Below are 14,069 nucleotides of genomic sequence, written 5' to 3'. Positions count from 1 at the left end.
TTGGATGGTGGACTGTGAAAGTGCATCAGCGACCACATTCTTTTTCCCGGACAGATGGCGGACATCAGTGGTGTGCTCTGAGATGTACGACAAGTGCCGCTGCTGCCGTGCTGACCAGGGATCTGAGACCTTGTTGAAAACGAAGGTCAACGGCTTGTTGTCAGTGAAAGCTGTAAACGGCCTGCCCTCTAAGAAGTATCAGAAGTGTCTGATGGCTAGGTACAACGCCAACAGCTCGCGGTCGAAGGCGCTATATTTGAGCTCTGGTGGTCGAAGGTGTCTGCTGAAGAACGCCAGCGGTTGCCAACGCCTTTCGATGAGCTGCTCTAGATCGCCTCCGACCGCTGTGCTGGAGGCGTCGACCGTGAGGCCATTCGGGACGTCCGTACGAGGATGCACCAACATGACCACATCCGCCAAGGCCTGCTTGGTTTTGACGAACGCGGTGTCAGCCTCCTCTGACCAAATGACATCCTTGCTTCCACCCGACAGGAGAGCAAACAACGGGCACATGATGCAGGCCACGGATGGTATGAACCGGTGATAAAAGTTTACCATACTGAGAAATTCCTGCAGGCCCTTGATAGAGGTGGGTCTGGTGAAGTGGCGGATGGTGTCGACCTTTGCAGGCAGGGGCGAGGCGCCGTGTTTGTCGATCCGATGACCCAGGAAATCAATTGTCTCGAGCCTGAACTGGCATTTGGCTGGGTTGATGGTCAAGCCGAAATCCCTCAGGCGAGAACACAGTTGGCGGAGGTGTGTGAGATGTTCCTGGCGGCTGCTGCTGGCAATCAAGATGTCATCAAGGTATGTGAAGACGAAGTCAAGGTTGCACCCGACCGCGTCCATCAGTCATTGGAAGGACTGAGCAGCGTTCTTGAGGCCAAAGGGCATCCGGACGAATTCAAAGAGGCCGAAAGGTGTGATCAGCACTGTCTTTGGAATGTCGTCCGGATGCACCGGGATCTGGTGATAGCTGCGGACGAGGTCGACCTTGGAAAAAATGGACCGCCCGTGCAGGTCGGCAGTGATGTCCTGAATATGCGGCACGGGGTACCGGTCCAGGGTAGTTATGTCGTTCAGGCATCGGTAGTCGCTGCAGGGTCGCCAGCCTCCGGCTGCCTTGGGGACCATGTGCAGCGGAGAGGCCCATGGGCTGTCTGACCTGCAGATGATCCCCAACTCCTCCATCTTCTTGAATTCCTCCTTCGCGAGGCAGAGCTTTTCCGGGGGTAGCCGTTGGGCGCGGGCGTGGAGGGGTGGGCCTAGGTGGGGATGTGATACTGGACGCCGTGCTTGGGCAAGGTGGTGGAGAACTGGGGCGTTAGTACAGACGGGAACTCTGCCAGGACTCTGGCGAACTCGTTGGTCGACATGGTGACGGAGTTGAGGTGTGGGGCCGGTAGCTTGGCCTCACCCAACGAGAACATTTGGAAGGTCCTGGCATGTACCAAACGCTTACCCCGCAGGTCAACCAGCGGACTGTTGGCGCGAAGGAAATCTGCCCCGAGGAGTGGTTGCACAACGGTGGCCAGGGTGAATGTCCAGGTAAAGTTGCTGGTGCCGAACTGGAGTTGCACTGAATGGGTGCCAAAGGTCCGGATGGCGCTGCTGTTGGCAGCTCTGAGGGCGGGTCCTGGTGTGCGGTTGTGAGTCTTCTGGCTGTTGGGAGGCATGACGCTGACCTCGGCCCTGGTATCTACCAGGAAGCGACGGCCGGAACGCCTGTCCCACACATGCAAGAGGCTATCCGGGTGGCCAGCCGCCATAGCCATTAGCGGCGGTTGGCCCTGGTGTTTCCCAGAAACCTGCATGGTGGCCGGCACCTGCGGGCGTCTGTGCCCCACCGCTGGTGGTAGAAACACCATTGGTCGGTCGGTGCCTCAGACCTAGTGGTGGGTGGGGTGCGGTCGATTGCCGGGTCTGGCCTGCTGGGCCGCTGGGTACGTGGTGTGGCAACGCGCTCAACAGACGCCCCGCTCCCCTTCTTTGCCCGCCAAAGGACATCAGCACGGACAGCCACCTTCTGGGGGTCGCTGGTCGGCATCCGCCAGGAGCAGGTGCATGTCGTCGGGTAACTGCTCCAGAAAGGCCTGCTCGAACATCAGGCAGGGTTTGTGGCCATCTGCCAGGGCCAACATCTCGTTCATGAGCGCAGAGGGGGGTCTGTCACCCAACCCATTGAGGTGGAGGAGGCGGGAGGCCCGTTCGCGTCAGGAAAGGCCAAAAGTCTCAGGAAGGAGGGTCTTGAACTTATCATACTTCTCCTCCACCTGGATGAAGTCCTCGACCTGGGCTGCAGTGTCTTGGTTGAGGGCGCTCACCACGTAGTAGTACTTGGTGTCGTCCCTGGTGATCTGCCGAATCTGGAACTGGGCCTCAGCCTGGTCAAACCGGACATGTGGCCGGAGGGGCCAAAAGGTGGGCAGTTTAAGAGCTTCTGCCTGTACCTCTTGTTGCGCAGACATTGTGGGTCCAAAAACGTTTGGGCCCGTTGGGGTCACTAACGTAGTGGCTAGCTACACTACTATAGAATAAAGGCATGGAGTCTGTTACTTGGAGTCAGAAGTAGATTGCTCGACAGGGGCGAAATGTGCCTTTTAATACCGAAACTCTTCCCGCGCTTCAGTTCCCGTGCTGACGTCATACGCAGGTCACCTGACCTTCCCGCACGCAGGCTTTCCTAGCCCAACAATGGAGAAGAAGGAGGGCCTCGCGCCATCTTGGGTCGGGGCCTCCGACGACGCTCGCGATCTCGGGAGCTGGTTCGATACCGGTAAGGTGAGTCACCACATTACATGTATTTCTGTGGTCTTGTTGAGGCTTATCACCCCATTTTCAAGATCAACTATATCAATCTCAAAGGATATGTTACCACCCCCCAAAAACCCAATCTCTGTTTCCATTTCACCTTTTTTTTCCCCAAAAGTCAATTATTCTGGAGTATTTAGTTCTCAACCTTGGTCACTTTTTGTACTCAGCTCATTTACTACATTGCCGGGGAGTAGGTGTTCTCATTAAAACATATAGAATTTTTAAAGGCTTTGATAAGAACAAAAAAATAGAAGCTTGAATAGCCCAATTAGTCCCTCAAGCCTGCTTATCCACTCAGTAAGATCATAGCTGATCTAGTCTTGGCCTTAACACCACTTTTCCCATACCACTTGACTCTTCCCTCCATAGTTCTCTGGGATAGAGAATTCCAGAAATTCATGACCCTCTGAAGGAAAAATATCCCTCCTCATTTCTGTCTTAAATATAAATTATGTCTCCTTATTCTGGATTCCCCTAGCAGGGGAGACATCATCTCAAATCCACTCATTCACTCCCCCTCAGAATCTTATATGTTTGAATAAGATCACCTGACATTCTTCCATTATTCCAGTGAGCATAGCCCCAACCTGCTCAACCTTTCTTCATATATCAACCCCTTCATTCCAGGAATCAATCTAGTGAACCTTCTCTTCATTGTCTCCGATACATATATATGCTTTATATATGGAGGTCATAAAACAAAACATTGTACTCCAGGTGCAGTCTTGTCAGCATCCTATAAAGTTACACCAAAGCACCTCTACTTTTATATTCCATATCTCTTGCAATAAATGACAATATTCCTTTCGTGCCTACATGTCATCTTTCAGTTTTTCATGTATTAGGATCCTCAGGTCCCTTTGTAGCTCAATCCTTTTAATAATAATTTGCTTTTTAATTCTTCCTTCCAAAGTGAATGACCACACATTATACCATCTGTCGATGTCTTAATCTACTTTTATTTCTTTGAGTACTCCTCAAAACTTCCTAACACCCCTCCCCCCATCCCTCAGCCACCTTTGTATCATCACCAAATTTGGCTAGGAGTACATGTGATCCCTTCATCAGAAGTTATTAACATTGATCATAAATTGTTGAGAATCTGGAACTGAAGCCAGTGATACCCACTAGTAACTGATTGCCAATCCAAAAGAACTCATTAATGTCAACTCTATTGTCTGTTAGTTGGCTACTCCCTTATCTATACCTTTACATTACCCCAACCCCATGCACTCATATCTTGTGCAGTAAACTTTTATGTGGCACCTTATTGAATGCCATCCAAAAACTCAAATTCCCTACATCTACTGCTTCCCTGCATCCACTCTGTTACATCCTCAAAGAACTCTAGCAAATTTATCGAACATGATTTCCATTTCATAAAACCACAATGACACTTCTTAAATGTCTTCCACTGCTGAGCTACTACCTTAGCCTTTAATCAACTTTCCCAATCCACTTTAATCTACTCTGCCTTCATAACGTGATTGCTTTTATTTGAGTTCAGGGCTTTCATAGTATCAGCTTAGAACCTACCCACCATGATATTAAGGAGATTGATTTATACAGAGATTCTTGTTCTCAGTCAATTAGATGTTTCAAATCGTTAGGCAGTAAGAGTGACCAGAGAGTCTATACAATCAATGCTAACCTGCACTTTGAAAGTTATGGCACAACAATGGAAGTTATTGAAATAACTTAAAGCATGTCTAGAATTAATAAATATCAAAGAGTCATAGAGCTATACAGCAAAGAAAAGGGTCCTTCGACTCAACTGACCCATCCTGACCAAGGTGTCAACCTGAGCTAGTCCTATTTGTCTGCATTTGGCCCATGTTCCTCTGAACCTTTCTTATCCATGTACCTGTCTAAATGTCTTTTAAATGTCCTAATTGTATCTGTCTCTATCACTTCTTCTGGCAGCCCATTCCTTATACCCAGCACCCTCTGGGTGAAAAACTTGCCCCTCGGGTCCCCTTTAAATCTTTCCCCTCTCACCTTAAACCTATGCTCTCTAGTTACCCCCTTACCCTGTAAAAAGACTGTAACCATCCACCTTATCTATGTCCCTCATGATTTTATAAGCCTCCACAGACTCACCCCTTAGCCTCCTTTGCTCCAGGGAAAACAGTCCCAGTTTATCCATATAACTCAAGGCCTTCAAGTCCTGGGAACATCCTTGTGAATCTCTTCTGCATTCAATGGGTTATTTTTTCCCCATATACCTCTCTCTTCCTTCAATCAATTACATTAAACCTTTTAAATGGCAGAGTTTTGCAAATGCCTCACCTCTCCAACATTACTGTTCCCTCGTACATCAGCTTGCATAAGCATGATATTCGAGATTATTTTCTTTCATTAAGTAATTGGAATATACAATGAATAAAAAAACAAGAGTTGCAGTCAATCACCAAGACTTGCAATAGAATAAATAGATGTACACCTAGACAGGGCTCTGTAGGACTGGCCACATCTATAATTGAACTTCTTTCTATCACTCCCCAAAATAAACACCCCCACTGCACACAGGACAATTGAAATTGGGGCCACTGCAGGGAGTTATATAGCCCATCTGTGCTGGCCTATTAAGAGCTATTCCTGCTTCCCAGTTCCTGCTCGATTGCCATCAAGTGCATTACATTACATTTAATTCTTAAGTATTACTTAATATAATCACCAAGATGGCCATAGTTGCCAATTTTCTTTCCCAGCTTGATGGTATACCAAATACATTACAAAAAATTTTATTAAGAATACCATTTTCAAGCTTTATTACTGAACTACATGATTTAAATATGAAATGAATATGCAGACCATGGTAAAGGGCTGAATATGAAGCTTTAACAGGACTTCAAAGGAAAATGTGGAGGATGGAAAAATATTTAAAAAAACACTTTCTTTACAGTCAAAGGTAAAAATCATTTTAGATTTTCTTTCCTTTTGCTGTTTACCTTCCATGTTTGAAAAAACAATATTTGCATTTACATTAGCACTTTTCACATTTTCCAAGTTGTGCCCAGCTGCTTCCAGGCCACTTTTGAAGTGCAGTCATTGTAATTGTTATAATTAATGCTTTTAACAAAACTTACAAATAACAACTTCAATTTATATACATAGTCAAAATGCCCCTAAAATACTCCCTAGAAATATTGTACAAAATTTTATGATGGAGTTATCCAGGCAGGCAATGAGGTAGATTTTAAGGAGCGATTTCCAGAATTTAGGACTGAAACAGCTGGAGGCTGTCAACAAAAAGTCTGAAATCTTTAAAAGATCAGAATTTGAGAATGCCAGGAGCTTATAGGGTTGAAAGAAGTCAAAACAGTATAATCTCAAAAGTTTTAACAAAATGTGTAATTATTATTTTATTGGGCAAAGTTACTGTTTTTTCATTCTTCTCTCTCTTAAACTGTCTTTCAGAGTCCAGGAAAACTTGCTTCTACTTAAGCTCTATAGGTTCTGAAGACCCTCATGAGGCCAACGTGGGACCCACATACTCTGCCACAGGAGGACAGGTGGTGTTTTAAGATTGGGCAGCTGGGTAGTTTAGGAGATGGTTGCTCTTTCCATTTCTGCTGGGCATCTGAAAGCTCCCAACGAACGGATTTGAGATTCTCAATGCTATGCCCAATGTTCCTTCTTCACTTTGAATGGCCATGGGCCATTATTGAATGAATTATTTGGGATGTTACATTTAAGTCCAGTGTGTTGGGCTGGGAGTGGATGCTGATGTTGGTTTCTTTATCTAGCCGATGAATTAAGGACAAGTGCTTTCACTGAAGGTACTTCCTGAGATATGGGAATTGGTCCACATTTTCCAGATTTTGTTGTAGATCTTTATTGTTGGAGGACAGTGTTTTGCAGTGGGGGCAAGTTGGTAGAGGACCATTGCTTAGATGTTTATTGTAAGGCTCATTTTCTTGTATGCTTTGGTGAATGTGGTTATGATGATTTGGAATTCAGCCTCCAAACATGTGCATACCTAGGTGATGCCTCTCCACTGCAGTCCCATGATTGTGTTTGGAATGAACTTGGTTCTGTAATGTAGGTAATGAAGATTGTACTGTTTCCCATTTGTACTTTAAAATGGCTCCATTTCCACAGGAAACTTGGAAGCATTGTAAAACTTTGTTTTGAAAAACACTGAGAAAACATTGGGGCATTGACACAGCCTTGTATGACATCAGTCTGAACTGAGATTGGGCCTACTGTGGACCTGTTGGTTATGTTGGCTTGGACACAGTTATATAGCACATGTGGGAGTGAGACAATTTTCTACAAACAGAATTCACATTCTCTTCCTGTTGATAGAATCAAAGGCTTTTGTGAGGTGTTTGATGGCTGATACTACTCACTGCATTTCTCTTGGAGTTGATTATGAATGTCATGTTTGTTATGATTCAAGATGGACAGAATTACACTGCGATTTGGGGAGCAGCTGTTCACCCACTGGGAGTAGGCAGCTAAGACCCTAGTGATGATATTTTCTTCCGAAGACTGCAATCAGGTTCCTCCTTTCTTAAAGATGGTCATGATTACAACATTTGAGATTCCCTGCCACATCTCTTTTTCCCAGCAGGAGGAAACAAGGTGGTGAATTTGTGGCTCAAGTTCCTCTCTGCCACATTTTTGAACTTCAGTAGGGTAATGTATGTTCAGGGACCTTGTTTTATAGTTGGCAACATGGCCTTTATGACTTTTCATCAGTCAAAGGTAACAGCAAGATAGCACAAGTCAATTTCCTGTGGAATAGAGTCGAGGCACTCATGTCAAAGGCAAAGGCGAGGAGTTCTTCATAATGTTCCTACCAGCAAGCATCGAATCTGCTCCGTTGTAGATAAGCTCACCTCTAATCTTAGCTCTCAGCCCTGGTACGTTAAGGGTATGGATGACCTTAACAGCACTAAGGAGTCCATGTGTATATTCAAGGGCTATTGAAAACAATGTATGGAATTATTGAAAAGATAGCTTGTGAGATCACGGAATAGATGGTTTTCCGATGTGTTGTTTTGGGAAAGCAATCCAATGCATTGAAGAGGCATTATCAAATTTGAGAGTATGATAGGAACTATCAAGGGAGGAAAGCTATAAGTTTCCATGAATTAAAGCACCGAAATTGCAAATATATAGAAGAGCAGTAACCTGTGCAGCAATAACAGTTTACGTGGGGATGTTACAACAGAAGAAAAAACATGCTAATGAAAGTAGGGGTGACAGTTTGGGGATGGGAGGTGGTGGGGGGAGGGGATCCATGCGAAGGGATGAAAGATCATTCAGAGCCAATGAGAGGCAAAGAGAGATGTACAGATTGGATGGTGTCTTCCTCTGAGCAGTTATAATTCTCATCAGCAATGGCTACCAACTTCCCTCAACACTACTTTTTCATGGCTCACATCCTTCTTCACTATTATGTCCTTTTTCATATTCCCATGAAAACTACCTCAGTATATTTGTCAGTGTTCACCACCTCTGACAGAAAAAAGTCAACATTCTTTCATTGATGGCACTTTGTCATTACCTAGTCTGCCCTCATATCCAGGCACTGGTTTTGGGAGAAAGTAAAAGATACTTTGTCATTTAGCCTTCACTGTTTTCAAAAACAAAACAATTTCATAATAGCAGATAATACTGGAGAAACTCAACAGATCTTCTTCCTGGAGTGAGAAACAGTTAATGTTCCATCTGGCAATTCTGATGAGAGATCAAAGACTTAGAACTTTAACACTTTCTCTCTCTAGTGATATTGCATGGGCTGATAGTCCAGTATTCTACAGTATTTTGTTCCATTTCAGGTTTCTAGCATAGGGCTTTTTTTTTTGCTTCAATTTTTTTTGTATATTCAGCTTGCCTTTCTTCATACTTGCAGAAGTCTGAAATACTGTGATGAAAAAGTGGGAGCAACTTTTTGCAAACCAATAGTTTATTAACAAAACTAGAAGCAAGCATATTTCTAATGGCAGACTGAGAATAAATAACATGCCATACAGTGCATCCTTAGACGCAGTGCTTACATTTAAAATATAAGACATACTTGAAAGAATGCTGAAGGAATGGTTTGAAGCAAAGTATTAATGCAATTGAAACAAGCTAGTTCTAATATCAGTTTTATTTTGAGAGATGGAAAGGAATTTTTGTTTATTGAACACAATGCTGCAGAATGGAATATGTTTGAACAGGGAGGGACTTGCACACTAAGCATGCTGCACAAATTTAAGGGACTCGTGGCAGAGTAGAAAATGCCTGTCAGCTTCATTAGTACAGTATCAAGGAGAGGTTAACTAGCATGATGAACTAGTAGGTCTGGACTAAGTAGTGCCAAGGGAAAGGTTTTCCTTTGGGCTCATAATGTTGATACATCTTTAAAAACTGCCTTTTGCATCACTGACCAAAAACAAGACCAATTGTGATTCCAGACTATTTCATGGACATACTCACCAGCATTTTGATTTAAATTCAAATACAGAAACTGCTATAGTAGGATCAAAACTAAATCTTAGGCATGTTACAGATTACTGATGTATTACAGGTATATAGTTTTATGCTGAAATGTCTCCCTCTAAAGAACCAGATATATAAAATATTTATATTATGACAATTATTGAATACATCAATATATACAAAGAACAACCTTTCAAAGGCTAATCTTCGTTATGAAATCAAAACTTTAAATGCACAGTCAAACTATGAATTTAACTAAACAAGATTAACCAGCATGGTAAAATAATTGAGTAGCTGGAGTAAATTCTAATAGACAACACTATTTTTTTCTCCAAAACAATTACTTTAAGCTGTTCAGGATCACCAAATTGAAGTAGGATTCTCTTCACGTCAATCCAAATCAGCTTTCAACTCTGCAATGGACCAAGTTCTAATGTACTGTTGGTTTACATCCATAATCTTCAACCAGCTGTTGAGAATGAAAACTTAGCATGATTTTCTCCTGGTTTAAAATAAATGGTGGGTTACTTCAAAAAAAATCAGAAATACTGGCTGTAGCAGTAGTGTGAATTTGAATTATGCTAAAGAATGTAGAACATATGTTTCTATCAATTTGCTGTGCCTTCCGAATTAAAACCAAGGATTTTAAAACCAAATAAGTTGCATTTCCAATATCATACATTTTGAAACAGAAACTTCGGAAACAGGTCCTTCATTTACAAATATCATACTTCTCTACATCTCTATGCCAAGTCAAGGGGAAAAAAATGAAATACAAATGGACCCACACTACTTTAAAATTATCCTGTATTATGAATTCAGATTTGAATGCATGGACATAAATTTGTCATTGCTTAAATAAGTCCATCTTATTGCAAAGATTTTACTTGCAGAATACAATTTTTAAAAAAATGATCACTTAGAAATTAATCTGAGACTTTCAAAGTAACTTAGGAGCAAGCTGGAAATCTGATGGTGCCATATCAGTCAGTGAAAATAATGCAACCTGATGTATTCTAACCAATATTTATATTAAGTATTACACAGAACATTGTTACAATATCCAACCAGGCAATGTCAGAATAAACATATATACACTAATAAAATGTGATACTAACCACCTCGGGTAGGCTATAAAGATTTTAAAAGTTCGAAACAAATCAGGGCTCCTGCTTAGCATATGAACCATAAAACTACCTCAAATTCATCCCCCCCCCACCTCAATTGATAACTAAACCAATAAGTGCAACTTTGCAAAGAATCATTTTTTTCTCCGTATGCAAAAAAAGTCTGAGGATTTAAGTATGTTCACAGCAAGAGTTTCATTTAAGGGTGTAGGGCAGCAATCAAGATTAAGAAAACAATGTTGAATGAATTTCTTTATATAGTGGAAGAAAACATACAAATTAAACAGGGAACATATGCTGTGAAAATGTACCGTGGAACAGCTTTTTGTTTTCAAAGACATGGAAGCAGTACAGATTTGTAAAATGTAAGCATCGTCTGACAAACCTAGTTGAATTTTGTTTGAGAATATTCCTAACCCAAAGAATGAGCGTCTCTAAACATATTTATGGAATTCCAAATGGAAACAAATAACTGACATAATAAAAACATCATGAATTGGTAATAACCAATTCACATCAGTAGAGATGGTGCTGATTAGAAATAAAACCAGAAGGGATAATATGTATATTCTTAAATTATCAGGATGTGACCTTCAATCTCTTTCAGGAATCTGTAATGGGGTTTACAGCTATTTATATGCAACTAAAATGGAGGAACATGGAACCTACTGTCTACATTTGCTGATGATAGAAAATTAGAATGGAATAGAAGTAAAAGCAGCAAGAAATTGTAAAGGAATAGTAACAGATTGAGTTCAAAAATTCCAGATGATATGATAATTTTAGGATTCACAGATGTGTTTTTTTTAAAACTGACAAAAAGCAAGTGCTGTGGAGCAGCTGACTTTCAGGATCAAAGTACCAAAATCACCAAAACCTAGGGGAGAGCCATAATAGATAATTGGGAAAAGCTAATAGAACACTAAGCTTTATTTCAAAAGAGCAAAGTTACATATAAAAGCTCCAAATGGAACAAATTGAATATTGCATTTATTTCTGGACATTGCAGATATATTAGCCTTGGTGGTGAGCAAAGAGCTCGTGTAGATTTACCCAAATAATACCAAAGATAAAAGGCTTTTTTTTTTGAGGAATTTAGGCTATAGTGAAACATGTTCTGTGGCAGGTGAGTCCTGAACAGATCAACATAGCTTATAATTAGAAATAGTCCTTTTGAGGGCCTGTCAAGTAGTAATTCTAAACACAAAGGGGAATTGGAAATCTGAAACTTGGTCCGTGAATAGATGTTGAGATTTCAGTGAGATAATGCAAAGTAGTTCTCCTTCTGTGATAAGATAATGGGCCAAATATATTTTTTCCCTCAAAGTACTGAATGCTGAAGTACCAAAATAATAGGTTCAAGATCTAATGAGTGGTGTACCACAGGATTTGGTGCTGGACCCACATTGTTTTTACAACTTTTAGAATTGACTTGGATGAAAACACTGAAGCTATGGTTCCCAAATATGCTCATGACAAAAACAGATAGAAATAAAGAAAGTTTTTAAAGAGGACAAGAGGAGATCACAGAAGGGATATATGAATGGGTTAATTAGGCGAGCAAGTGGAATATATTGTAGGAAAATGTGAAATTGTCCATTTTGGCAGGAAAAATACAAAAATATTATCTAAATGGAGAGATCACAGAAGAAAGATACAGAAGTGTCTTAGAGCAAGTAATTAGGAAAGCTAACAAGGTTGTTTGTTTGTTGCTGGGGGTACACCTCAATTACATAGGGCATTGGTAGGACCACATCTGGAGTGGTGTACAGTATTGATCTCCTTAAAGATGTAAATATGTTGGAAGCAGTTCAATGCATTGAAGGCAGTTCAGAAAAGATTTACCTAGCTAATACCTGTAATGGGTGGGTTGTGTTATGAGGAAAGGTTGGACAAATTCAGCTTTTCTCCACTGGACTTAAGAATGAGAGGCAACTTGATGGGGGAATCTAAAACTAGGAAGTCACTGTTTAAAATTTGGGGGGGGGGGGGGGGTGGAGGGAGAGAAGGGTGTTAAAAAAAGTGAAATCACCCATTTAAAACAAATGAGGCTAACTTTTTCCTTTGGATGGAGGTTTTGGAACTCTTTTCCCAAAAAGCAATGGATGCAGAGTCTTTGAATATTTTTTAAGACAGAGGTAGATAGGTTCTTGAAAAACAAGGGGTGAAAGGTGACTGGGAGGTGGTGAGAGTTGGGGTTACAGTTAAGTAACCCATGATCTAATGAAATTATTGAGCAGGTTTGAGGGGCCAAAGGCGTGCTCCAGTTTTCAATTTGTACATTCATATCCAAATTTGCAACTGAAGCAGGTAAACCGGAAGCAGAATAAATTATTTTTCTGCTTAATGTGACAAAAGAAACTTATGGTTTACAAACCCATCAAAATTAAGTTTTGGAAACACATTTTGTTATACATAACCTATGTATTAAATTTCAACAAAACAGAAGTACATTATGTACATATGTAACAGGTTTTGCTAATACTGGTTGATTTCTCCATCCACGCCAACAATACACCCATGTGTTATTTCTATTTGCAGGCACAGTGCTTTATAGTGGCCTTTCGCATCTTCCTCAGTCAATAAGTTCCACATAAACCACCATAGAACTTTTAAACATGAATCCTTGGCTGATATACAAAGTCAAGTCCAACGAGTGCAGGAAGAATCACTCCTCACAAATTTTATGTCTCTCTAACAGATAACTAGTCCCAGTCTACTGAATCTCATCAAGGGAAAGCTGATGTGTTACTACGAGTCAAGACTCGTTCAAATTCAGGTCTTTTTAGCATTGATGCTGCAACAAGATCATATCTAAATTGCACGCACATACTATTATTCTCATTTCTTTTGCTGTCTAATTGTGATGACCATAAGACCATCAGTATATTATGATATTTAGTTGAGATTCTGGTGAATGTGGTTTTATATGCATCACTGCATCAACAGGTTTCTCATGAAGACTTTTATACACAGACCACAAATATAAACATACATCTAATTTATTAAATTAGGAAGATAAAGTAACTGAAATTTACGTCTTGAAAACAAACCTACTCTATCATGCGACAAATTGTGGATAATTTTCAATAACAAGTTACAGCTTAATAAGACTTTCTTTACAGATTTAAGAACCCATTCCTTCAATGGTGTATTCTTATAAATAGGCTGATATTACCTACATTTTGTATAGAAATGTCTGTGTGATGGGTTTCTCCATGTAGGTTTTGTGAAAAATATACATGGTGCATATGAATATGTAATACTGCATTTTTGATCACTGAAACTACTCCATAAAACTTCAGTGGATACTAGTTTTTAAATCAATGTTGTCAAACCATATTTCTGCCTAAACACAGCCATAATGCAAAGTGTTAATTTAGCCCCAAATTACCACATTTTCTTGTACAAAGATAGTTGCTGCAAATGCATGATGGTAAGATAATGGGTAAGGAATACAGTACTTTGCTGATGCAGAGTAATGGAGGATAAAACGCTAATGTTCAAACTGAAGCAATTCATTCCATGAAGTCCTCAGTGTGCTCTTCATTCAGAAATAGATGCTTGCGGTGTCAATATTCTTCCGGTTCCTGAGTCAGTTCTTCAGCCTGTACCTGACTGTCATCTGGCCCTGCAATTCCCTCCTGCAGTTTAGAAATAAATATAAATATTTATAAATACTACATTTAG

At 41.0% G+C, this 14,069-nt stretch overlaps 1 protein-coding gene across 5 annotated transcripts in view; it reads right to left on the bottom strand.

Annotated features, from left to right (window-relative positions):
* Positions 1-8,902: 8,902 nt before the first annotated feature.
* mapre2 (microtubule-associated protein, RP/EB family, member 2) overlaps positions 8,903-14,069 on the bottom strand; it is a 60,942-nt gene continuing 55,775 nt past the window's right edge. For all 5 annotated transcript variants that reach the window (XM_052023097.1, XM_052023099.1, XM_052023095.1 and 2 more), the window contains one exon: positions 8,903-14,023. In XM_052023097.1, coding sequence (XP_051879057.1) covers positions 13,952-14,023 — 72 coding nt within the window. In that variant the 3' untranslated portion in view covers positions 8,903-13,951. The remainder of the gene's footprint in view (positions 14,024-14,069) is intronic.

The sequence above is a fragment of the Pristis pectinata genome, chromosome 9 (assembly GCF_009764475.1).
Source record: "Pristis pectinata isolate sPriPec2 chromosome 9, sPriPec2.1.pri, whole genome shotgun sequence".
In the NCBI taxonomy this organism is placed as follows: domain Eukaryota; kingdom Metazoa; phylum Chordata; class Chondrichthyes; order Rhinopristiformes; family Pristidae; genus Pristis; species Pristis pectinata.
The sequence above is the reverse complement of the archived record's forward strand: the minus strand, read 5'-3'. Positions and strand labels throughout refer to the sequence as shown.